General features: G+C 40.1%; 1 protein-coding gene across 1 annotated transcript; it reads left to right on the top strand.

Annotated features, from left to right (window-relative positions):
- The first annotated feature begins 1,399 nt into the window (after nucleotides 1-1,399).
- On the top strand, nucleotides 1,400-22,950 carry LOC117410522 (grainyhead-like protein 1 homolog). The gene is made up of 15 exons (XM_034017127.3): nucleotides 1,400-1,571; nucleotides 5,780-5,966; nucleotides 6,184-6,257; nucleotides 6,959-7,337; nucleotides 7,820-7,890; nucleotides 8,536-8,692; nucleotides 8,903-9,014; nucleotides 10,603-10,697; nucleotides 15,103-15,349; nucleotides 16,395-16,522; nucleotides 16,825-16,853; nucleotides 17,277-17,365; nucleotides 18,226-18,311; nucleotides 19,736-19,800; nucleotides 21,479-22,950. The coding sequence occupies exons 1-15, from the start codon at nucleotides 1,552-1,554 to the stop codon at nucleotides 21,591-21,593; spliced, it is 1,854 nt and encodes a 617-aa protein (XP_033873018.3). The 5' UTR covers nucleotides 1,400-1,551; the 3' UTR covers nucleotides 21,594-22,950.
- Nucleotides 22,951-27,522: the final 4,572 nt, after the last annotated feature.

Raw genomic sequence — 27,522 nt, 5'->3', positions numbered from 1 at the left:
AGCTTCAGCAGTATGTAAACTTAATGTTTTAACATATTTTTCAAACGTGTGTCTGCTTTAAATGATATTCTGAAATAACACGAAGATCTATCAAAATATGTTGCAAAAAGTGTATTTGTTCAACTCCTAAATATTTGGTTTGACAGTGCAGGATCACCGTTTGAGACTCAGTTACGGGCCTGACATCATTGTTAAGAGCCTAACTGAATGCGCTACATCTGCATCCAGCAGACAAAAAACTAAAGGGCGGTTCTTATGTGTGGTTTGTACGAGCAACAATGCTTGGACCAAAATGTGATTCGTTTAATTATAATTCAAAGCGGAATAGCTGGTTTCCTTCCCCCCCCCCCCCCCCCCATTTTGATTCGTTTGGAAAAATGCGCCTATGTTTTCTCAAATATAGTAATCTATGCCTTTTTGAAGTAAACTAAATAGTAGGGAGATGCAACCCTAGTCACGATTAGGCTTCACATCTACCCCCTATATTGGGTACGTTCAAGTATATTTATTAAATCTTCAGGTTTTGGCCAATTTCAGACCCTTAATCCTCTCCCTCGTCATCAACACATGAATAGAAACGTTGCTGGTCTTTTCAGGACGCTTTTTTATTTTAACGAAACAATTAAACATAACATTTTGTTTCACTTCACTTCACTCGCCCCTTGTCCACATTCAGTTTTTTCAACCGTTTCACACGCATACACCAAATGAATAAGACAAACACAGAAATAATGTGATAGACACACTGTAGGCTAATGTTTTATTTATTTATTTAAGTAATGAAGGTCAATGAACACATATTTACTTGAAGATATATTCAACCAGAGAAGCTCGCCTTGGACACAACACTTGGCTTCCAGTTCTGTGCTTTAATGTCAATGCTGTGTGTGTCAAATGTCCTATTCTAAAAACGAATGTTAAGATTATAGTTGGGCTAGTAATGCTACACGCGACAGATGTGTCTTGATGTCTTTATAGGTTTCTACTACACCAATTACAGCACCTTATGCCTAAAATGCTAAGCAAACGGTCCAACTTCGGTATTAAGATTTGCCGGTATTAAGTATTTTATCCAACACTAGTTATTCACAGAGACAGTAGTTTTAGTGTGGTACAGTTTTTTACGACATTATTTTTTTCTTTAAATGCAGGGTTTTACCAAAACACGCAAAAGCAACAAGTAAAAAGAAAACTATTTATAAGTAAAGCATTACAAATTCTGTCACACCTTTCATAACCCGCAACATGCCAACTTTGCACCTGAGCAATTTTACAAATTTGCTCTGCCCACCGCAGCAACCCAATGAAAAGCAGCAAACCAATGTTATTACAGCGCAGTCTCCTCCTTCATTAGGTAACCCAATCCCAATCACATGTAAAACCGGCCTCGCAATCTGTATACACCCCAAAAAGCGAGAAAAGCGAACAAAACCCGTTCTTTCAGGACTCCTCTCACATATCCCTCATTCTGCTTCTCAAATTAGGGTTTCAGATAAAGCGGCCGGATCGGATTTACCGTCCTAACTAGAAAGTCCAGTTCCACCGTTCGAGATGACACAAGAGCACGACAAGTAAGTTCTCATCATCTCACTGTATTGTGAAGTCCAGAGGAACAGGTGTGTTGTCTATGCCAAACATATATCTTTCTTTTGTGCTTTTGTTACTTCAGTTTGTTCAGGTGGAGAACAGTGAGTGATACAGATTTTGGGCAGATGGATTAAAATAAACGAGTTATTTCTTTTTTGATAGATTTTTTCTTCTTCTTCTCATTTACCTGACTCAGGTAAAACTTGCATCAGTTTGGATTTTAGCAGACGGGAGTTTCGGGTGCGTGTGTGACAAGTGTAGACAGTGTGTAGATGCGTTTTGTAGTTTCACCTGTCAAGTTGCAACCTGCAGCTCGCGCAGGTGAATATGAGCACCTGCCATACAGCTCTAACTTGGGTTTTGAGACGTTCTCTTTTTTAAAAAAAACTTTCTACTTACACTGCACCTTTTCAGCAAGATTTTGTTAAACCTTATTAACAGTTTAACGCTTTTACATTTTCCCCGATCGTATTATGTTTTTTGTTTCACAAATCATGGATTTTTTTTTTCTTCTATTTTTTTTTTAATTGAACGAGAACTTCTGTCAAATTTGTAAATGCGTTTTATTCATTTATTTCTTTTTTTGCTTGTTTGTTTGCTTTTATTTGTGTACGTGTTTCTTTTGGTTTAACTCTATCTAGGCAGTTTTTCTACATGTTTAAATAAGTGCGATTTTAATCTAGCCTAGTAATACATTAGTATCTTACTTGGTTGGTTTCTGTACTAGTTTCTTGAGATACATATCTTATAAAGCAAATTACAAAAACACATTTGGCTCCAGTGAAACGGAGCACACTGGAGGCGTTGTTCCTTGGTTTCTTTAAAATCTCTTTAACAATCGGTTTGCCAGCAGGCTTTCAATAACACAGCGCTTTAATAAAAACACTGGCGCATTCGCTGCTCATTGTTGGTAGCAATGGAATGCTTTCACGTCATTACATTCGTTTGTATGTTCTTAAAACATTTAAATTAAAGAAAACACTACGGGATCTCTATTCATCTTGAAACAGCTGTGCTAACAAAACGCCTTTAAATACCAACTACTATCAGGACAATACTTATATTTTTTAGCACCGTAGTCATCATTTTTACTATTCTGTATGTTGCGGATGATGCCTCGATGCCTGGTTATAAAAATCAATTGTTAAATGAAGAAAACGACTGAATGGTAGTTATTTAAGGACGTCAGGTTGCTTAAAAAAAAAAAAAAAAAGATTTAAACGTTTTAATTTCGAACGAAATTAGCCATGTGGCCATGTAGTGAGAAAAAAAAAAAAACACATGTATTTACATTTTAAGTAGGAGATAATATTCTGTGATAATACACGTTCTTGTTGCGGCTTGGAAGAAACAGTATTTGCAAGTGGGTGTTTAAGTAATTTAAACTCGGGGTGAGCTGATGAAACATATGTTTGGGCACAAACAGCTTCTAAGTGATTCCTCTTTACTGTGGCTTGTTTATTTGTGTAATATACTTGGCACCACCATGGCTAAGCCGCAGTTAAAGAAAGAAAAAAGTTCTAAATTATGTGAAACACTATGACACTGCACACCCCCTCGCCCGCCCCTTTCCTCCCTCCACCCCTCCACACATTCATAATGAGGCCTACTAACAGGCAGGCGTTTACAGTTGGTTTCTGGTGTTGTGCCTTAAGCACCCCATCCTGAACAATTCCCAGTCTAATTGGTAGAAATCCCTGCAGTACCTTGTAAATACTTTTGAGTAAATGTGCTCTCCCTCACACGCAGGTTAATTTGCTCTGCAGAAGGAATCCCTGAGGTGTTCTCTATTATAATGTCTTGCATGTATTTCTCTCCCAACTCTCTGATGGATCTTTTTGGTAGTTACAACATACCTGACGGGGCCTTGAGCCTGTCTGAGCACAACCCCCTGTTAGTTACACCTGACTGGCAGGAAATTCTGTTTTCGGTAATCGGTTTGGTTTATTATCCTCTGTGATGCATTCCTCTGACTAATTCACAGGTAATCTGTTGGAGGACCGTAAAACAGGGGGGACAGCCAGGTTGCAGAAATCAATGGTATTCTGTGAAGAACAGAATAGACAGAAACTACTTGGGAACTGATCATTGTATTATTATTATTATTGTTATTATTATAGAGTGTGACCTCTTTATTAGGAAATATTTAAGCAATGAAGAACACTCGTGTACATTTCTGAAGAGACCGTAGAGCCAGTCCTTCAGTCTCTTTTTCTAAACATTTTAGAAATTGTGTAGGCCTCAGTGTTCATTATTCAGTCATTCAAAACTCTTCAACAGAAAAGTATCTGTAATAGAGCAGCTTGATTTGCTGTTACCTGAAACCCCTGTGCAGTTAGACAGAACTCTATACGAGGTGTTACAATTCAAACGGATTAGAGTGACCACAGCTATACTCAATTTGACCAGCTCTGTGTAGTTCAACTATACATTTTCACAGCACAGGATCTCTCAACATTGTGATTCAATGTGAGATCATTTAAGACACTGTTAGTTACTGTTAGTTAGAACTGCTTGTGACATTTGTCTGAGCTTTCGTAAATGAGGAGAAAGCTCTGTTCTCTATGGCATATTTATTAGTGCTAATGTTTCTAATCAGGATTTCAAGGCAGTTTCTACAGGCTGCATCTTGTTATGTTAGCATTATTTTGCCTGCCAGGCTATTGTAGGTTCTGTGAGTTATGTATAAGTCTCCCAAGTTGACTGCAGCAGTCAATGCTGCATTTGAAAATTATAGAATGGTTACCTAGAGAGAATCTGTTTTTGAGTGTAGTCAAAAGTCAAAGCCATTTTGGTGTGTTATTTGTCAGAAGGATTTTGGCAGATTATAGAACCCAAATCGGGGACACTTTCTGAGATCACACTTCAGAAGTAGCACAAGGGCTGGAATGATCATATCTGACTATCTGTGTCTTTGCAGAAGACAGCAGATTGAAAGGAGGAATCTTACTTGACTGGCTTGGCCAGTTTTCTGGACAAACCAGTCCAGTCAGAATTGTATCCTGTTCATCATGCTTGAATTCCATGTTTTGACTCAATCCACATGCATCTACTATACTACTGTAAGTTTGTGTTGAGCCGTATCCCTGGGTATTTAAAGCATTCCACAGTAATAGAAAATACATTTGGACTAAAGTTGTGTTTTCTATTTGGCAAATCAACTGAAGGCCCCCTATTGTAGAGTTCATTGGGTTACCATCGCTGGTTAAACGGGTTGGCCCTTACAAGACAAGTACCTGAGACGAGCACAGGTTTAAAGTCTTTCACAGTCCAGCCACTCATTTTCAACTTATCATGTGCTGTAAATATTCATAACCCAGGCTGATAAAGGTGGGTTACCCCGTGTTGGTTTACTTATGCATTTGTTTATTTCTGAAACCAGCAGAGATTTCCCAGAGCCTTCCAGCAGCAGTAGCCAAACACACATTTAACACACTCTAAAGATAAAACAACAACCGTGATCAAAAATAATTCAAGAATAATGTAATAATAATAACAACAAAAAGAAAAACTTTTAAGTGCATGTGTGCGTTTTTTGCTGAAGGCAAGTCATGCTATAAAGGTAGGTAGCATAAGGAAGTGAACACATCAGTCAGCATTGTGATTTGTTGCTCAATCTGGCCCCTACTGATCTGAAAGAAAACATAATTGCAGCCCTTGCTCATCTTTTAATGATCTCTGCCTTGCGGTTTCTACCAACCATTTCCTGCAACCTGCTCAGCAGAGCCTCTCAAAGCAAGTGATCTGAGGTAAATGATGCATGCACACACGTTACTATATAAACACATAGATAGACACATACCTGGCCTTTCTTATTATAATCTCTTCAAGTACAAATTCTTTCTTGAGGTGGAAATCTGCAGCAAAGCCTGTTCCCATGAATGACTATCAAAGCTCATAAGATATGCTGCTCCCTGTTGTGAATTAAACTGCAAGAGGGAGGTGCAGCCTTTATATATTACAGAATATACATACTACTACTGTATGTGAAGAATGACATTTGTCAAGCAAGGCCATATACATAAATCTGCTGCATATCACATTTTCTGTGCCCAGCATCTGTAAAATAGATTTATTGAAAATGGTTAAGCTGAAGCAGGGTGAGGTAGGATAACTGCAAAATGGCACACTTCTGCTCTGTAAAACCTGTATATTGGTGCTGTATATAGTAATGTGTACATCTGACTTGCAGCAAAAGGGCGGTGCTGGTGCTGCAGAATGAAACCCCGTACAGCCAGCGGAGATCCTACACCAACGAGGACGAGGCCTGGAAGTCTTTCCTGGAGAATCCGCTCACAGCTGCCACCAAGGCCATGATGAGCATCAACGGAGATGACGACAGCGCAGCGGCCTTGGGGTTGCTGTACGATTATTACAAGGTACTTGCAGTTTGGGAACAGTAAAAAAAAAAAAAAGAAAGTAAATTAGGTATGACTTTCAATCAGGCTTGGCAGGAGGCAGGAGAAGCAGATTTGAAGTAGACATGGTATGATTTCCCATTCAAAGCAAGTTCAGTTTCAGGCTGGATCAATGCATCTGTTATGCCTTTGTGTAAGAGTGGGTGCATGATGATAACCGTGTGATGATGTCCTCTAGGTGCCAAGAGAAAAGAGAACGCTCTCGCCATCAAAACCAGAAGTTATTTTGACTGATGTTGATTTCGCCAAAAGGTATGATGGTATTGATTACAAATTGAGTAAGACCAAGACAAAAGGCTACTAAGTGGACCAACAGCCACCTGAAGCCACGACCACCCCCAGTTCTCATCTCCTGTCCAATCTTTAGCTGAAAATCTTAAACAACATAAAAATTATACATATTCGCCTTAGGGCTTTGTGAACCAATGTACTCTAACTACAATTGGCAATTGTGACTTCAAAGTAAGTATCTCGGCTAGTTCACTTAAGATTCCTTAAAAACCTTGACCCGTGCTTGGGAACCAAACCCAGATAAGACCATACAGTACAAGATCCTAAAAAAAATAATAAACTGCTCAATATATTAAAATGGAACTTACAGCAATATATATTGAAGTTGCAATTTCAAATGAACTATTAGGCCTTTTAAACCTATTTAGAATTTTGTGTGAAATGTGAGAAATTTCTGTGTCAGTGGGTAGTTTTATTTTTAATGTATGGCATACTCTGTAAATTAGAACACTACTTATACAAAATGCATACAAACTCTTCCAATAACTGAACCACCAATGGGTTTGGTAATTGTGAATTAAAATGTTCTGCTGTTGAACCTCCTATGCACAGCTGTGACCGTATCCTTATGAATGCATGTTCACTTAACATCTGTATGTATTATTGATGTGCATTACAACATGGAAAGGAAACCTACACAAATATGTATGTTCTTTGTTCAGGAACTGCATGGTTTCTGTGCCAGAACCAGCCACGCTGGCAGGAGAGAACAGACTCCAGCTTTTAAAGGGGCTTCCACTCAACATTGTAATGCCTGGAAACCAGCAGGACAAGAGGAACCACTTCCCCTCCCCGGATACCATGGTAACCCTCTCCATTGCCACAGTCCCCAACTACGCCTTGAAGACTGAAGCCCCGTCCCACGGCTTCACGGTGGGGATCCCTCCTGGTGTACACTATGCCGAGCCAGACAGCCGCATCGTTGTGTTTGACCGTCGTCTCGACCCAGACCACTTCAGTCCCAACCCCCAGACGCAGAACTCCCAACGCAGGACGCCAGACTCCACCTTCACAGAGAGATTCAAGGACGAGGCCCATGAGGTAAAATCCATTGTGGGTAATGCGCTTCAAAACCCTTTTTTTATTTTTTATTTTTTTTTCCTGGCAGGATCTGGACAGCCGTAACTTCTGTTGTGGTAGCATAGAGGGAGAGAAGTGACTGGTCTACAGGTCTCATTTTTGGAAATTAGAACGTTGCATGCTTTCATTATATAACAAAAATATAAGGTTTTTTTCTGTATTTACCCTTAGAAAAGTTTACTGTATACTATTGTAAAAACATAGTAAAACACAGACATTCATTGTAAAACTTAAAATATATATTTTATATATATATATATATATATATATATATATATATATATATATATATATATATATATATAAAATCGGAACATGCTTAATCATAGTAAGCATGGGAAATGCACAAGTTTGATACTGTTCTAGGATGTTGTTGGCTTATGTATTATTATCATTTGTTTTATATAAAACAGCAATCTTCTTTCTCTCTCCGACTGTTTCAGGTGTTTTCTTTCCCTAGCGACCTGCAGCTAAGAATGGAGCCGGATGGTTATACATTCGACAATATCTCAGGGTAAGTCATCATTTCTGTCTTGTTGAATACATTTGTGATGAGAATCCTATACCCTGTAAGCGGTTATACCACCTAATGATTTTGACATTAAGAACATGTATTTATCGGGCTCCAGAGGGGTGCGTCCAGTAAAGATGCTCCATGTGGAGTGCAGGATGCACCCTATAGCCTGGAGATCGCAGGTTTGAATCCAGGCTATGTCACGGCCGACCATGACCAGGGTTCCTAGGGGGCGGCGCACAATTGGCCGAGCGCCGCCTGGGTAGGGAGGGCTTAGTTCAGCAGGGGAATCCACGGTTCACTGCGCAACAGCGACCCCTGTGGCCGATAGCGTGCCTGCGGTTCTGCAGTGGAGCCATCAGATCTGTGTTGTCCTCCGGCACTATAGGTCTGGTGGCCTCGATGTGGATCCACAGTGTGAAAAATGATGGATTGACAGGAGCACGTTTCGGAGGACGGGTGTTCCAGCCTCCATTTCCCGAGTCGCCAGGGGGTTGCAGCGGTGAACCGGGATACAAATAATAATTGGGCATTCTAAATTGGGGAGAAAACCGGGGTAAAAAAAAACATTGGCAATGACTACATGTATTTTATTTCGTTATTAATTTGTTTATTTTAATAAATAGTATGGGTTTCTTATTTTAGGAATCATTTTGAGTACACACTGGAAGCCTCTAAATCCCTTCGGCAGAAGTCAGGAGATGGCACAATGACCTACCTGAACAAGGGGCAGTTCTATCCAATCACACTGAAGGAGCATGGAAGGGGCAAAGGACTGCATCCCCCAATCAGCAAAGTCCGGGTGAGTGCTCTCGATCTCAGACAGCCTGTATTGATATTGTACTTTTACGAGTCGAACACTATTAAAATACTTTTTTTTAACTTCCTATAACTATAGTTTTTAGGACTGTTAGGTGCCTTATTGTAACCCTGCCTGTTTGACAGTACTCGAAGTCATACTGGGATAATAAAACAAATGCTAGTGCCAGGATTTCACTGTATTATTTTGCAGAGTGTCGTCATGGTTGTGTTTGGGGAAGAGAAATGCAGGGACGACCAGCTCAAGCACTGGAAATATTGGCACTCTCGGCAACACACCGCCAAACAGAGATGCGTTGACATTGGTAAGAAACCTTCTGCTTTCATGCTTCATTTCCACTTCAGTAAAAAAGGGAGTCAAAGTGGACCACTAGCATGGTTACAAAGACCCAAACAGGAAAGTTAGGCCCCTATGTTGTCCCCTATAAATACCTATTTAAGTAAACCCGTTCTATGCAACATGTTGCTTACGTTTATGTGACTGGAGTATTGACTGATGGGTCACTTCCCCTCTCATTGCCTTTGCTTGGCTTGATCATCCAGCTCAGAGGCTGGTCACTGCTTTGCCTTCAAAAGAAAAAAAAAAATGAGTGTATGAACTGGTTGTTGCACAATGCATGTCATATTTTTTCTCTGCTGTTGCTGTTCATTTATCTGTTCACACCTTATGACTCCAGTTACTCTTTTTTATTTGAACAGTTAAATCATAGGGGTAACACCTAGGTGTACAGAAACAAAATAATTAAGCAGGGTCTATTTCTGTTTGATTACATGTCCTTGATTATGTAACAAACCCAGAGAGCTCACCAGCTCCTGCTTACCTTTTCCTTGTTTAATACAAATAAGCAAAGTGAGTGGAGCTGTGTGACAGAATCAGATGCTAATTAAAAGATGTACGGCCCCATTTCAGAAAAAAAACTTTTTGTAAGTGCCCACTTCAGGTTTGCCAGGTGGTTATGCAGTTTTTTGTGTTTGTTTTTTTTAACATGTTTGTTTTTAAACAAACAAGCTGACAATGTACAATATAATAAAAAAAGCAAAGGCAACGTTTATTTTTTTATTTATGTTTTGACTAAAAACATGACTCAAATACAGTGAGTGGTAGATAATTGCCTGTTTACAGCAAACTTTCAAAACTTACAGTTGTGAGATCCGCCGGCTTCACCTACCCCTGCTTTCTCAAAAGCACATTTGCATATTGTTGCACAAAGTGGAACCCCAAAATGAACATAGAACCAGATTTTCTTTTGGCGTTTTTTTTTAAATATTGTTTTTTTATTGTTTTTATCAAAAAATGTCCTATTCTTTTTTAAGTATCACTGTGGGTCACTAATGTTACAAGTTGAGCTACACCAGGAATGGTTAATTCTGGCTGTTTGTGTTCCTATTGCACATTACCCAGATATTTACCATTTGCATACTGTTTATTGTTTTGTGGTGTTACTGTTTTTGTGATTGACAATGAAACAAACTGTTTAAACTAGACAATGGCAATAAATCTGCTGGAAACACATTTCTTAACTTTTCCTTGGGAACAATCTTCAGGATCAAGAGTATTTCTTTTATAGGCATGATAAAGCCAGATCATGCTCCCTCCTGCAACAATGTTGGCGCTGTGATTGAAACGAGTGTCTATTGTGTGAACAGAAAACGAACATTGTTGCAAGAGGGAACATGCTCTGGATACACTTTTTTATTTATTTATTTTTTTCAATTACTCCACCTTCATTTGCATTGTGGCTCTGGTTCAACAGAAGCCTTGTTGTACGTTTTAAGTCAACTGAAATTCGTGTGAGCGATTATGAAAATATAGCCTCCTCCACTGCATCCCCTCAGGTATCTCCACTATATTGTATATTTGTGTTTTAATATTCTTCATCCTTTTTTGAACAGCTGATTACAAAGAAAGCTTCAGTACGATCAGCAACATTGAAGAGATTTCATACAACGCCATCTCCTTCACCTGGGACATAAATGATGAAGCAAAGGTGAGTCCAACATGAATTACAACTAGTGTTGCTCTGTGATCATTTCTAGGGGTTTTCTCCAGTCTGCTGTGATCTGAAAAAAATCTGAATTGGAGGATGCTATCTAGTCACCTGGCGGCAGAAATAAATGATGTATAGATCTGTTAGGGCCGAATTTTTGTGGGTCATTTTTAGGTAACCACATGCTGAAGCAAATGATGTACTGCATACCTTCATTTTCACCAAAATATATGTTCAAATACATGACATTTTCTCGATAGGTTCCAAAAAAAAAAAATGTGTATAAAAGAAAGTTTGATTAAATGCATATATAGTAAGTTACATGGTAAAGTTAAGCTGGAAAAGAAAAACTCCCAGACTTCTATTCTTGGTACATTTCATGTACCACACAATAGACAGTCTTGTAAAAATAACAAGGCCCCTTGTCCCGCCAGCTAACGCTCACTATAATGGTTGAAAGTGGCAGGAGATGCTAGTTGGAGTTTGAAGATGAGGAAGTTTGTAGGATTTTCTTTTGAAACGCACACATTGTTTCATGTCACTTTAGCTTTTCTTGGCTGTGGAGTAGAAACCGGTTATTATTATAGTTTTATTAAGGAGGATTATATTTGAAAACAGATACTCCTCTTAGCACAGACACTGAAACTCCCCCAGGCAGAAAACTCCCTCTGCTTCCACAGTGAAGTCTGCTCTTTTTCAAGTGACCTCACGAGGCACAGATAAACTGCAGTTTTGTTAGTGGCGAAGTGGTTAGGGGGAAAAGAGGGACTTTGAATTTCCCAGTTGGCATCACAAAAAGCACTGTTTGTTTATGATGGCTACTTGAACTGTATTTCTGGTAAGCTGTGAACATTGCCACGGAGAATGAGGAACTTTGTTGTGCAGAAAACTGTTTTTGACAGTTCTGCAGTGGAATTTCACCAGACAGGTAGACAAAGGTGGTTTGCAAGACTGGATGGGAGCTTCTTGTGGTAATTCCAGAGATACTGACCCTTTCTAAAGACTGCGATGTAGGCGATTAGCTCTGAGCTGCACACTCAAGCATGTTGACTTTCCCTCAGTGAAGAACACCCCTCAAGATCTCCCCAAGATTCTATCCTACTTTTGCATTTCCCTTTTTTTCTCACTTCCTCTCTGTAGATTGCAGAACAGGGTGGCAGCCAGTGTTTATCGCTTTTCAATGTGTATGAACTTCTCTCAAGAAAGACTTACGCTGGGTTTTCCTTGAAACAGGATGTGGGTTCAGGATGATATAACCCTCCAACAGCAGCTCTGTGCAGGTGTTTTCATGGGACAGTTGACTCTGTGTACAGAACTGCATTGTTTGATTGTGGGGAGCAGACTAGAGGCAATAGATCCTGTGTTTCTATCCCATAGCGTATGAGCTACAGGTACTGCCAAAACTGTGGTCTTCTTTTGTTTTGTTGAAAGAGGAACTGTTTGATTAGTGTTTGCACAATACACAATAGTGTTTGTATGGCTGTGGTGCCTCAGTGATAAGTTCTAAACAAGGCCATCAGTTTTCCTCTTATTTGTTGAATCACTTAAACAGTGGCCAGGGAACCACAGATTGTAGTTTAGAATGTCTATATTTGTACTGCCATCTAGTGTTCATAGATGGAAACAACCATACTTTTCCAACATTACTGCAGTTTTTAAAGAGTTGAATTTTATGGTAAGCCAATGTAACATTTAATCATCCAAATATAAGTAATAATACAATTTCTGATAAAAAAAGGCCATATATATATATATATATATATATATATATATATATATATATATATATAATATATATATATATATATATATATATATATATATATAATATATATATATATATATATATATATATATATATATATATATATATATATATATATATATATATATATATATATATACACACATATACAGACACACACACACAGTGAATGCTGTAGATGCAAAAAATATAATCCGGGGCTGGCAATGGAACGTGAAACAAATGTAAAGTTTCGGTAGCCATCTTGCTTACAGTTACAAATGTACACAGTAACTATGAAACCGAATGACCAATTACCAGCAAAAAATCCCAAAAGTAATAAGTAGCCATGCCAATTTGGATGAAGAAGATTAAATGAACTGGAGGATAGCAGCAATAATAATAATAATAATAATAATAATAATAATAATAATAATAATAATAATAATCGCTGTCTTATACTCACTCACCCTGACTTTGTCACTTCAAATAATGTATACTGAGCATCAAAAGAAACTTAACACTTATATTTGGATAAAATTCACTAGATGTGATCAAAATATGACAAACTCTATTTTAGAGCAGGTGCAGTGACTTTGTATTGTGCTGATTACAATTGACATCACCAAGATGCTGCAAAATGATTTTTCCATCGTGGGCAGGTGTTGTGACTTGGTCTCCCAGTTCTTGGCCTGTCATTGACAGAGTGTGTCTGGCAAGCCCTAGTCCAGCCTCCAGCATGCCGATTGTAGGAAGGCGCTGCTCTCTTGACAGACGTGGCATGTTGGTGTTTTTCTGTGATTTTCTTTATTGCTTTTATCCAAGCTTGCAATTCAAAAGCTGAAATCACTCCGATCAACATCCAATCAACTGTTTCACTAATTAGGTGATTAAGTGCATATGCTTCAGTCATAGTCACTCAAGCATGTCATGGTCAAGGATGAATGATAGAGTGATTTAAAAAAAAACACACATTTCGTCAATGTCCATCTTATATACCTTATTTTTTTCTGAAAATAAATGTGTTATAATAGTGATAAGTTTATTTTGATGCTCGGTATATTTTTAGCAGTTTGTAAACGATAACTTACAGAAAAACACAAAAAGACACTTATGCACATTATCCACCCCTCTGACACATAACTTGAAAAATTACTGAATTCCGAGATGTCTGTTCTGCGTAAACAGTGTGTCTGCACTCTGCAGTCAGTGACGGGAAAAAACAACTCTCAACTCCGCCCCCTGGTGTATCTTTTCAATGGCAATGTCCTCAGTAAAAAAATACACTGTACTTTCTTTCACATGTTCCAATAAAATTAATTTACTCAGCTTAATTTAGTGTGTATTCAAAGTTATAAATGAGACTACTTTATTGGCGTAAATATATTTAATTATAATATATTTTAAAAAAAGAATATTTTTTTGCCCTAAAGATGATGAAACATGAATATGCTTTACTTTTGTTTTTTTTTCAAAACCACACTATTTGGCACCTGTCGTGCCGCACAACGCCCCGAGGCGTCCGTACATTCGACGCATATCGAAGCCGTGTCGGGCCTATGCATACTGTGAGACAGGGAGCAGAGAAAGTGTAGTCCTGGGAACCTACATTTGGTATGGATTAATTGTATTAGTGTTTAGTGATTTGTGTAATTGTCTAATTATTGTGGGGTATAAAAACCTCACAGTTTAATCATTCAGGGCTGCTGTAGCGTGTGTGAGGCTGAGGTTTGAATTAATTAGGTACTGTTTAAACCGACGTTTGGCTAAGTTTGTGTTCTGTGTAAACTGTGTTTGTTTGAAGGTTTTTGTAACTGGTAACAAGCTTAGCTGTCCAGTGGTGAGTATAGGGACTTGTGAACAGCTAGTAAGTACTCAAAAAAATTGTCGTTTTCCTTTTTTTTTAATGTTTTTGTAAATAAAAACAGCGCAATCACGCTGTTAAAACAAGTTCCTGTATGTTGGGACAGTGTTTACGCGCTGGAAACGAACCCGAGAGAGCGTGAGTCTCTCACAATACATATACACTTTATTTTGGTTATTTAATAGTGTTATTGATAAAAATTCATTCATTCATTCATTCATTCATTCATTCTTGATAGCTCTAATTGTGCAATAAACATTAAATGTTAAAATGATTTCCCATAGCCTTCAAGCATTAACTTTATAAATCCTGAAAGCGCTGAACAAGTAATAAACAAAGTTTCCAGCAGGGGGCCATATGCGTATGTTGCTGTTGCCCTTTTGAAGGTGCATGCATATCTATCACAGTACTGAAATAAATACAATACACTGGTTACCACTGAACATAATAACAAAAAAACAAAAAAAAACGAAAACCTATCAACTGGAAGGCAGCGAAACCTTAAATAAAACCACAACAGAGCTATCATAATAAGTGCTGGGGTATAAAACCTCACCATGGCTCATAAATGCAAAACAGTTCAGTATGACATATCTTTATTCATTTAGGTATGGACTGTTCATGGATCCTGTATCCTTGTGTAAGAGATGTATACTGTACAATAGGTTTTTAACAATGTTCACGGTGTCCTAGATTAATTCTGCCCTAAACAAACATATGTAAACTAGATATTCAGAACACACAAGACCAGTTGTCACCAGTGCTTATGCTGGCTCGCTCTGTGTCATTTCTTGCAGATCTTCATCTCTGTGAACTGTCTGAGCACCGACTTCTCCTCTCAGAAGGGTGTCAAGGGCCTTCCTCTCAACCTCCAGATCGACACGTACAGCTACAACAACCGCAGCAACAAGCCCATCCATCGTGCCTTCTGCCAGATCAAAGTGTTCTGCGACAAGGGAGCTGAGCGCAAGATCCGGGATGAGAGGAGGAAGCAGTCCAGGAGGAAGGGGAAGGGCACTGACCCCACTACTCCCCTCAGTACCTGTACGTATGCAGGGCCTGCGCACACTGGCAACAGCTTTACTGTAATATTACAATGAGGCGGGTACTGGCTTTGGGTGATGGGTATTATAACTGGAACAACAGTGCTATTCTATCTGAAACAGGAAAACAATATCCTGTTAATAACCGCAAGGGAGTTTGTGGCTGTAGGGCACAGTTAGGCTGGGTGCTACGCAAATCAATGCTTCTGCACTGTATTTTTTTTTTTATTATTATTTATTTATTTTATTTATTTATTTTTTTTAATTTAGTCGTCGCCAATTATTTTTACCCCGGTTTTCACCCCAATTTAGCATGCCCAATTATTATCTGTATCCCCGGCTCACCGCTCGCAACCCCCCCGCCGACTCGGGAAACGGAGGCTGGAACACGCGTCCTCCGAAACGTGCTCCTTCCAAGCCGTCATTTTTCGCACTGCAGATCCACAGCAATGCTACCAGACCTATAGTGCCGGAGGACAACACAGATCTGGCGGCTCCGCTGCAGAGCCACAGGCGCCCTATCGGCCACAGGGGTCGCTGATGCGCGGTGAGCCGTGGATTCCCCTGCCGACCTAAGCCCTCCCTACCCGGGCAGCGCTCAGCCAATTGTGCGCCGCCCCCTAGGAACTCTCGGTCACGGTCAGCTGTGACATAGCCTGGATTCGAACCAGCGATCTCCAGGCTATAGGGCACATCCTGCGAGGAGCGCCTTTACTGGATGCGCCACTCGGGAGCCCCTGCACTGTATTTTAGATGTTAATGTATTTTTAAAAGACGAAACACATTTTCTATACATTTCACACACACAACAACTTTATCCACCTGCAAATGAAATACCAAAAAACTGTCAAAACCGTTTTCTAGACTGAGAAGCTTCTTGTTTTTAATTATTTTGTATCTAAAATATTCAATAAATAAACAAGAATGAGAAACCCATGCAGCTCTGCATGATAATTGCTGCCCTGTGCATATCGAGCCACATCTTTATCTATGTTTGCACACCCACAAGAAGTTGCAGGGTGTCACGGCTGGCTTTCTCTTTCCAGATTCAGATGTCAAGATGCCACTTATTGTCAAAAGGACTGACATCACAACTTTCAAAGCGATGGGTGAATTCGAGACTCAGCCCATCCTCTTCATCCCTGACCGCCACTTCGCGAACCTGCAGCGTCATGTAAGCCCCACCCCCACCCCCCAGCCCTTTTGTTAAAGCTTTTTTTTAAATGTACTGTATCTGGTTGTATTGTTGTGACCCAAAATATTACTATTCAGACCCAAACCATTACTGTATTGATGTGGTGTTCTCTACAGTGGACACAGAGCACAACACTGGGACAGGGGCAGATAAAAATGACAGTGTGTCACAAAATAAGTCTACAACCTCAAACCTCCACAGTATGAAAAATCATGGGGTGCAGAAATGAACTTTTTTTAAGAGTGCACAAAATAACTGTTACTTTTTTTTTCTATTTTTAGCCACTTGGCTCAGAAGATATGACAGAAGGGTAAGGATTTGTTTTTTTTGTTTTTTTAAAGAAACTGTTTTTAATTATAGGAGGCTGTGTGGTCCAGTGGTTAAAGAAATGGGCTTGTAACCAGGAGGTCCCTGGTTCAAATCCCACCTCAGCCACTGACTCATTGTGTGACCTTGAGCAAGTCACTTAACCTCCTTGTGCTCCGTCTTTCGGGTGAGACGTAGTTGTAAGTGACTCTGCAGCTGAGTTTACACACCCTAGTCTCTGTAAGTCGCCTTGGATAAAGGCGTCCGCTAAATAAACAAATAATAATAATAATAATTGATTGTAAATAACTGCTGCATGTTTGCAATGTTGTAGTGTTAGCATTGTAAAAAAAGGGGCTTTTGTAGCATTAGCGCAGATTTCGAAGGCCCAAGCTGATGCTCACTGTCCAGTTTTGCTTTCATTTAGGGCTGGGATGAAAAGGGGACCCTTCGTGTCCAATGAAGACTTCGGTGCAACTTCGAGAAAAGTCGCCAGGATTGATGAGCACAAAAAAGGTTTTTATGTCTTTTTAAATTATTTGTTATTATTCTTTTAACTTTGAGCTTGTTTTCATGGATCCCTGGCACCCTTTGAACAACTGCAATTGTAATAAAGGGTTTGGTATAGGATACCCATTTTTAAAAACAACGACAAATAAAAGACCTATGGTGTTTGCTTTATATATTTGAACGGACTAGTTTGGTAATCCCCTGTGGGGGTTGAATAGTTCCTGGAAACAGTTGAGGCTCCCATATGTACCTACATATGGTTATATCTTCAGAACCTGTCATAAAATGGTGATGAAACGTATAGGCAGTCCTTAGAACTTATAGAGAGTGTCAAAGTTGAGGTTATGCTGATCTACTTATGCATGATCTCCAGTGGTGGGGTGAAGGGGGGGGGGGGGCAGCTGAACTTCAGTATACCCCTAACTGATGTTGTTGCTTGTTCTTGTAACGTGTGACTGGAAAGTTCACGTGCCAACAAAACCGCTTGCCCTTTCAAGTCAATGCCCTGGAAAACTCGACTGCAGTTTGTTCAGACAGAGTGCTGGCCTTGTCAGGTGACCAGGAAAAAGAAGTAAAACACACTTGCAGTGCATGTGTTTCTCTCTGTTCTGTAAAATGTGAATTGAACCATTGACCTGTTTTTTAAAAAAAAAATGTTTTGCTCCTATGCTGTTACTGATTAGAGATGCACTTTAACACACATGCTCTCACTCATGCAATTATTGCCCTGCCAGCCTGAGCCATCAGTCTAATCACAGAGCAATGCTTACTTGTAATGCAACTACCCTGCAAGTAACAGTAGCTGAATCTTCGCAAGTTGTTTAAGGCTTGTTTTTGTAACATGCATTTTCTTCCCATTCCTTTAGTACTGCTGTATGTAAGGAAAGAGTCTGAGGAAGTCTTTGATGCAATTTTGCTGAAGACCCCATCTCTGAAAGGACTGATGGAAGCAGTAAGTATCCAGTCTTTCTGTAGTCTGGATCTTCACAACAGAAAGGGAGGCTGGGGAGGTCAGAGCAATTCAATGACTTAGTCATCAGCGCAGACAGACACAGGGAGGTCATCATGAGTTCAGTCCCTGGGTCTTGATTGGTTAAACCTTGTGAATGAAGTCAGCTTTAATGAATGAGCAGAGCCCCTGAGCTGCCTGGCAATATGCCAGGAGGGTTAGGAAAAAAATCTCTTCCTGGTTATAAAAACAATGGTGTGTGAATGCCATAGTCCACTGGGAGAGAAAACTACTGCTGCCAGCAGAAAAAGAGCCCTATAATCTCAGCATGCAGTTAAGCCTATAGTGGACACCTGCCAGATTCCTGTTCTGGGGACTACAATGTTTTAATGTTGTTTTCTTTGTAAATGTGACTGTTTATATATGTGGGTTAAATTGCAATGTGCCTGTGTATTGGTATATCTGCAGTGCACATTTAATCAGGCTTTCTCTGTCTTGACACTGAGGTTCTATACGTTATGTGTGTGCCAGCCTTCACCCTGGGCTGGATCTCATTGTGTGTGCCAACCTTCACCCTGGGCTGGATCTCATTGTGTGTGCCAGCCTTCACCCTGGACTGGATCTCATTGTGTGTGCCAACCTTCACCCTGGGCTGAATCTCATTGTGTGTGCCAGCCTTCACCCTGGGCTGGATCTCATTGTGTGTGCCAACCTTCACCCTGGGCTGGATCTCATTGTGTGTGCCAGCCTTCACCCTGGGCTGGATCTCATTGTGTGTGCCAGCCTTCACCCTGGGCTGGATCTCATTGTGTGTGCCAGCCATCACCCTGGGCTGGATCTCATTGTGTGTGCCAGCCTTCACCCTGGGCTAGATCTCATTGTGTGTGCCAGCCTTCACCCTGGGCTGGATCTCATTGTGTGCGCCAACCTTCACCCTGGGCTGGATCTCATTGTGTGCGCCAGCCTTCACCCTGGGCTGGATCTCATTGTGTGTGCCAGCCTTCACCCTGGGCTGGATCTCATTGTGTGTGCCAGCCATCACCCTGGGCTGGATCTCAATGTGTGCGCCAGCCTTCACCCTGGGCTGGATCTCATTGTGTGTGCCAGCCTTCACCCTGGGCTGGATCTCATTGTGTGCGCTCCCTGAACAGGACGACTTCTTTTTAGTTTTATTCAGATTCTCCTTACTTGCTATTATTTGACAGCATGAACCATTTGAGACAGTGGTTCCCAAATCTGACCCTCAGGGTCCATACCCATTCAGGACTTTGTTCCATTCAAGCCCTAATTTATTTAACTGACCCTTAGGTGACTGAGAACCACTGATTTAGGCAATGAGCTGCTCTTTATAACTGTAATAATGTTTTTGTGTTATTGGGTTTAGAAAATTCCGGTGTGAAATGTAATTGCTGGGTGTTGTGTTTTAGGTTTCAGACAAATATGACGTGCCAATAGAAAAAGTGGAAAAAGTTTACAAGAAGTGCAAAAAAGGGTGAGTAAATACTAACTGTGGACAAATTCCCTCTCAGATTGGTAAGGGGCGGTTCTTCTTTTTTTTTGAATTTTGTTTATTGGTTTTGTTAAGTAAAGAAATTACACACAAAATTACTTACAAAATAACAAAGGTAATATACACATTTCAAATAATATAATACATAGCATCATGAAATCATTTTCAATTTGCCAGGATTGTTTTTTTTTAAAAATTTATTTAGGAGACAAAAGAGAGAAAAACAAAGACAGGAAAAGGGAGAGAGAGGAAGAGTGAAAGATGAAAGAAAGAGATTGCAAGCAATCAGTTTGCATTCAGAAGAGAGAAAAAGGGTAGACAGATGGGTATCAGGAGCCGTGGAAATCTAAGTTTATTAGTATGTGATAGAAGGGCATGCCAAGCAAAATAAAAAATTGTCAGTAGATCCTTGAAGTGTATATTTTATTTTTTCCAGCTTTAGATGCTGCAAAAGGTTCCTCAGCCACTGAGCATGTGTGGGCGGGGCAGCTTGTTTCCAGGCAAACAGAATCAGGCGTCTAGCCAGTAGTGTGGAGAAGGCCAAATAGTCAGACTGGAGTTTTGTTAAAGAAATGTCATCTGGTGTCATACCAAATAATGCAATTGAGGGTTAAGATCAATAGGGTGCTGAATGATTTGGGAGAGGGTCTCAAACAGGCGTCCAGAAGTGAGCTAGATTAGGACAGGGCCAAAACATATGGATGAGGGTAGCAAGGGCCCACCCACATCAGTCCCAGGTTGGGTCTAAACCGGGATAAATCCTTGCCAGCCTGGCCTTTGAGACATGAATATGGTGCAGAACTTTAAGCTGTATAAGGCCATGCCGGACACAAACCGATGAAGAGTGCACGTGAGTGAGAGCAGACTCCCAATCATCCTCCCAGAGACTGAATCACAAATCCTGCTCCCAAAATATTTTTAGGTTGGAAAGTGAAGGACAGTGTGAAGATTTAATTATCAAACCATTGCAGTAGGGGTCGAATCGAAGCACACAGTCAAGAGCAGACTCAGGGGGACGTGCAGGGAACTGTGCTACTGTATTCCTGACAACATTTCTAATTTGTAGGTATCTGAAAAAGTGGGTTCTGGGCAGATTGTATTTCTGAGAGTGTTTTTTCAAAAGACCCGAAGCTATTGTCGATAAATAGGTCTTTTAGACACTTAGCACCGTTCCCATGCCATATATGAAAAGCAGTGTCTTCCACTGAAGGAGGAAATAAAGATGATGGAAGGTCAGCTATTCTTGTTTTGACACACTGATTTATTTAATACCTGCTGACAAATATGTATTAAAGGTAATTACTCAAAAAATCTGAGTATCAACACGCCACCTACTGAATACCATCAACAAAACCAGCTTTTATCAAACAGCAGAAAGATGTTTTCTTAAGCCTACGAGGGTGTATCCCCACTTTCTTGGATCCTGCCAGTTTATGCATTTCATCTCTTTCATGAATCTCAGTTCTTTTGACTCTTCAAGAGATAGCTGTATTTAAGTAAAATACGCAAGAAAACCAGTGGCAGCCTTGCTAGTGATAATATAGCCTTTGTTATCACTCGTGTATATTCCATGGAACCTGATCATCAGCAGTTTCATAACTTCATAAAAGAGTATAGTGGACTTAGCCAGCTGAACTTAACACTACTTCATGTGTTCCAGGATCCTGGTTAATATGGATGACAACATTGTGAAGCATTACTCCAACGAAGACACCTTCCAGATAGCGATTGAGGAAATGGGAGGATCCTATAAACTCACACTTACTGAAATATAAGTCGGGAGAGATTCAGAACGCAAGCATTTATGAAGTAGAAAATTGTAAAGTACATTAATCAGGTATCACGTACATGAATATTCCGACTTGCGAAGCTTGTCAATACACTAACTGTAAGTGTTATGGAGTACAGAGAGGACACCAGTTTACACATATCTATTTTCTTGTGCGTTATAAAGTTGAATTGTTTTCTGTTTCTTGAAGTACACTACTGTTGCCTTTCAGGTAGCAACTGGGCATTTGGAAAATTGGTTCCCATGTTTTTGTGTGAAGGAATTTCTTTAGAACTGGCATTTTTGTTTTAAACGTCATGCCATATATTATAATAATAATAATAATAATAATAATAATAATAATAATAATAATAATAATGTTTAACATAGTAACATCATGTAAAAATATAAAAGATAAGAATGTCTTGCCTGTACTTTGCTTTTTGAGGTTCAAGGTCCATATTTTGATGCCAAATTATGCAAAACACCTAAGGGTTTCCTCAAAATCTTTAGTAAATAGCACTAAATTACATTATGATTTTTTTTAAAAATGTGTGTGATCTTAACAGCATCCTAAAACCTTTAACACTGCTCTATACCTCTTTTCATTTTTTTTCTTTTTAATTAATTTAATATCATATTATTTCTATTGTTTCAACCCTGTCCTCAGTTATTGAACTGAACAACACGGAGTTTATTTCCAAGCTGGTCTTTTAACAGTTACATTGATCCAAGGTGTGCAATTAAGTCATTCAGAACACTGATAAAGAGGCGGCATATTGAGACGTGCCACTGTTTAGAGCAATGAAGTAACAGTAGGGTGTTATTTTTGTTCTTCGTAACAATTTTGTATAAATAAGTCAGGAAAAAAATAAATAAAGATTTGCCAATAAAATATTTATGGAAAAGCTTAAATGTTTAATACTAAATATAAAAAAAAAGTACATTACAGTTAATATGGCCGTAATATAAAGAATTCTGCACAAATACTGTGTCTGGTTTAAGACCACAGGTCGCAAGCTTCAAAGACAAGCAAGGTGAAGTGGATAGCCTATATTTTAACATTTTGTTGGCATGGCGTGTTTACTATTTTTTTTATATATATATATATATATATATATATATATATATATATATTAGCTGAGGTGGTAATTCAAGGGGGAGGGGCACACCATTGCTCTTTGTATTGACATTTCCAGTGTTTTCCGTGAGGAGTGGAATATGGACCTGCTTTTGAACATCATGGAATGCAGGTGTCAATGGTGTTATTAAGTGTGCTGTTTCCATAAATTGTGTGCAGAATTGTTGCCAGCCAGGGTCTTTATATTACCGAAATTACAAAGTTACATAATCTGTTTCTCTTTTACTACTGCCTCATTTCTGGAGGTCTGATTCATGTTACTACAGCCTATCTAGAAGTATCCACTCTTATGTGTATAGTAAGTGCAATACAATATTTTAAATATATAATATAAATATATATGTTTTATACAATTTTTTACTCCAGTCTCCTCCTCAATATTTTGTTAAGGAATGGGTACAAAATGTGTTCCATGTACAGATTTTTTAAACATCATACAAAATGGTAACTTCAGTCATGCATTGTCTCACTGTTATGAATATTTCGGGTCATAGAAACATTGTTTTTTTTTATATCAGTCTTCTTGGTAAAAGGCTATACTTATTATACACAAAGTACTTAACCATTTGTCATAAAACAGTGAATGGGTTGTATGTCCTTTTGTTTTGCGTGTATAATATAAATGATGTTTATATCAATTGAATATGGCTTTTTTTAATTTTACATTGATGAGATATTTTGTGTTTAATAAACCCTGTTTATGATATCATAAATGCTGTTGCTGTTTTTCTGAATTGAGTTGACATTCTATCTAAAGGATCGCCTGGTTTACTTGCTGGTGCCAGCATTCCCACTTCACAACCCACCACAGGTTACTTATTGAAATGCTGCAAAATATTTACTTAAAATAGTCCAGGTAAAATTGAGTTATTGGAAATGATATTCCCAAGTAATACGTCAATCGAGCACTTGAAGTATTATAGCATAATTTATTGTTGTTGGGCTTATTCTCCTTAGACGAGTGCTACCCAATGCTTAACCATCAGCTCTATTAATGGTATTACTGATCTTCCTTTCGTTGTACTGAGAATCTTGTTTGTTTTTCCATTTTTAGTTTTTTTATAGGATACACAAATATTTCAGATACAATGCTATGATTAAACTGCTGCATGCTTCTATGTTTTCTCTAGATCACATGGTCTATGTTTGAGCTACAACACTTTAAATAATTAGGTATCAGGGAGCACTAATCGGTTGTTGGGCAAATTAACCAATAACATTGAATGGGCACGAATGCAATTCAAGCCCACTAAATCAAGGAGCATCTCTATAATTAAAGGTAAAGTAGTAGATAAAATGTTCTACATTAACGGTGAGGCAATACCAACAGTGTCTGAGAAGCCAGTGAAAAGTCTTGGGAGATGGTACGATGGGGATCTAAAGGACACAGTTTGTGTGGGAGAAGTTAGACAACAAGAAGTGGAAGGGTTGAAGAGCATAGACAGCAGCGCTTTACCAGGCAAACTAAAACTTTGGTGCTTTCAGTTTGGTCTACTGCCGAGGCTGCTGTGTCCACTGACTGTGTACGAGGTTTCTTTGACAACAGTAGAGAAGCTGGAAGCTTTAATCAGTTCGTACATCAGGAAATGGTTGGGAGTTCCACTCTGCCTCAGCAGAGCTGGACTTTATGGTAAAAGAATTCTGCAGCTACCAGTCTCTGCTCTAACCGAGGAGTTTAAGTGCGCCAAGGTCCGACTGGAAATGACATTTGTAGATTCACGCGACAAATGCGTAAGGGAGGCAGCACCTGTGTTGAAAACTGGAAGAAAGTGGGCGGCAAAGAAAGCTATGGAAGATGCAAAGGCTGCCCTTCAAATTGGTGATATCATGGAGTTCAGCATGGAAGAGGGGGTCTTGGTCTCAGTTCAGCTCCTCCTACATGGCACAAGGCAGCCCCAGCTCAACGGAGGAAGCTGGTAGTCAACGAGGTGAAAAAGCAGGAGGAAAGGATGAGGTGCATAAAGGCCGTTTCCCAGGCCAAGCAGGGAGAATGGATGAGATGGGAGAGTGTGGAACAATGCAAGATTGGCTGGCAAGACCTATGGTCAATGGAACAGAGCAGGATCAATTTCCTCATCAGGTCAACATATGATGTTCTCCCATCACGACAGAACCTAAACCTCTGGGTAGGAGAAGATCCCTCATGTCCTTTGTGTTCATCACCTGCAACATTAAGGCACATTTTGACAGGATGTAAGGTGGCTCTTAGCCAAGGACGGTTTACTTGGCGCCATGACCAGGTGCTGTGATGTTTGGCCTTAGCATTGGAAGACAAGCGTAACATGACCAATAAGTTGCCACCAGTTCCACAACATTCCTCTGCCCAGGAGAGCAACCACCAAGAAAAGATGTTAAAACCAAGTCTCGCCAGGACAACTGGATGCTGCTGGAGACTGGAAAATGCTGGCAGATGTTGGTCAACGGCTTATTTTTCCACCGGTTCCACCACTAACCTTCGACCAGATATTGTCTTGAGGTCTGGATCAGCACCCCTTGTTCACCTGGTTGAGTTAAGTGCCATGGGAGGATGCTGTAGATGAGGCATATGAGAGGAAGAAACTGCGGTATGCTTAACTAGCCTACCGAATCAGAACAGCGAGGATGGAGAGTCCGGGTTTACCCAGTGGAGGTGGGTTGTCGAGGATTTGTGGCACACTCTACAACCCTGTTTCTCAGAGACGTTGGATTCAGTGGCCAAGAGTTGTGTCGCACAGTGAAGAACTTATCTGAAGCAGCAGAGAGGAGCAGCAACTGGCTGTGGTTGAGACGGAAAGATTCTGGTTGGGGATCTCAACGCTGATGTACGGGTAAGTAAGCTGGGCTGAGTTGAGTGGGGGATGGAGGGGGCTGATGCTGGGACGCCAGAATCACAGTCGAGCCCTCTTGAGGTGTCGTGGGTTAGTCGACGAAACACCGAGGATGGAAGGTGCCCACTTGAAGACCCCAGAGATGTACCCTACTGTGACAGGATGGCTCGCAGTGGTGAGGTGTGGTGACGTCACGGACCAGGAAGTACAGAAACCAAAACAATGGATGGGCGGGTGAAGCTGAATGCAACAGCATTCAGCGTGGATTTATTAAATCAAATAAACAAAACAAAAGATTTAAACAATCAACAAACACAAAACAAAAAGGCACAAGGGCCAAACGAATAAACAAGTGCTGTTTAGCAGTTGTTTTTAAATGTCGTTATTTCTGCTCACTCGCTCTCTCCGCTCCCCGAACTCTCCTCTGTACACTCCCCTTGCAGCACGGACAGCTGCCGATTCTTATACTCTGGCCGAGGGGTTAACTAGCTGTTAATTATCTTATTACCCCTCGGCCACAGTCTGCACGCGTTTGGTAAGGATGCATGACTGTCAGCTAGTTAAATAATCAGTAGCTGATCAGTCATGCATCCTCACGAGGTTTTTAAATATATATAATAAAAGACGCAGCGCTTTTATCCGTGCCGCAAACAAAAATACAAATAATAATACATAGGGGCGGGACACTCCGCCACACCTACTTAGCTCAATCCAGATGGTTGTCATGCTGATGCGCTGGGGAGACCTCACTGTTGTTGATCCCCAGAGCCAGCATTGCAGCCGTTGTGTGTGCTGATGTGCTGGGGAGGCAAAATAAGCTGATCCCTGGAGCCAGCCTTACACTTCAGCCATCAACACCATGCAGAAGGATATCTACATCATCATATGGAAGGAAACGCAAATGGATGGAGACACAGATGGATCACATTAGTTTACTGTAAAGCTACGTCTTAGTTGGTGCTTATCTTGGTGAGAGCCGAGTTCAAATCAGCATGAAGTTTTAACATCTACTCTCGTGTAATGGAAATCATTCAGTTTTCCAGCGCTTTTGTTCTTCCTGCATAGATCGCGAGCCTTCCCGTGTGGCCTCGGAGTGTCAGCCGAGTCTGACCTCTCAGTTAGCAAGGGAGACCTTCGTTCATCCACTATCCTTCCTTAGTTTCCCCTAGGGGGAAGTCCCTCACTTCCCAGCCTTGGAGGTTGATCGGTCCGGCCTTACCTCAGCCTTTATTCTACTAGTCCCTTTATGCATGCATGTTCAGAGTAACCTTTCCCCTAGTTTCTTTGCTAGGTTCATTCGGTTTACCCCACTCACTAAACAAGGAGCATGCCTAAAGCTGTCCAAGCATTGCTCATAGTATCACGTTCAAGTGCAGGTCACGGTCATGTTACACTTCAGGTTTTCAACAACAACTTTGACAGCTTGCATAACTGCTGCTTTTAGGGCAATTGTGGTGTCTCAGGTGGTGTCTTTACATTGCTGGCATAAATTGATTGGCATTGAAATTTAACAGGGTCGTTACATCCATTTTTCTTACAATGAATAAATGCTGATTTTCTCATTTGATGGTAAGGTATTAAAATTAATTAAAATGCTTTTTTTCATGTTATCTGCTTGCATACATTTATATACCATTATCTGTAAAGGAAGAGAATTAGCAATATACTGCCATGGAATATGTGTGCATTATTCCCTGTTTTAAATTATAGCCAAAAAAAAGCTCCTTGTGTGGAGTATACACTTTAGCAGACAGAACTCTGACAGTCAATTGGAAACACCTGCCATAACACTGTCAATACGATATAGCACAATGCGTTTGTGTTCTGGATTTGTTCTTTTAATTGTTGCATTTGTTACTGTTCCTCTGTGATTACTGCCTCCTTCCAGGGAGAGGTAGGAAGTCTGCATCGTGCTCGTCAATCCATTGTTTGAGTCCAATAATCCCAAGGTGAACCTGTGGCCCTTAACCAGACTAAGTGGTTGCTTC

Source organism: Acipenser ruthenus, chromosome 6 (genome assembly GCF_902713425.1).
Source record: "Acipenser ruthenus chromosome 6, fAciRut3.2 maternal haplotype, whole genome shotgun sequence".
NCBI classification, from domain to species: domain Eukaryota; kingdom Metazoa; phylum Chordata; class Actinopteri; order Acipenseriformes; family Acipenseridae; genus Acipenser; species Acipenser ruthenus.
The sequence above is the reverse complement of the archived record's forward strand: the minus strand, read 5'-3'. Positions and strand labels throughout refer to the sequence as shown.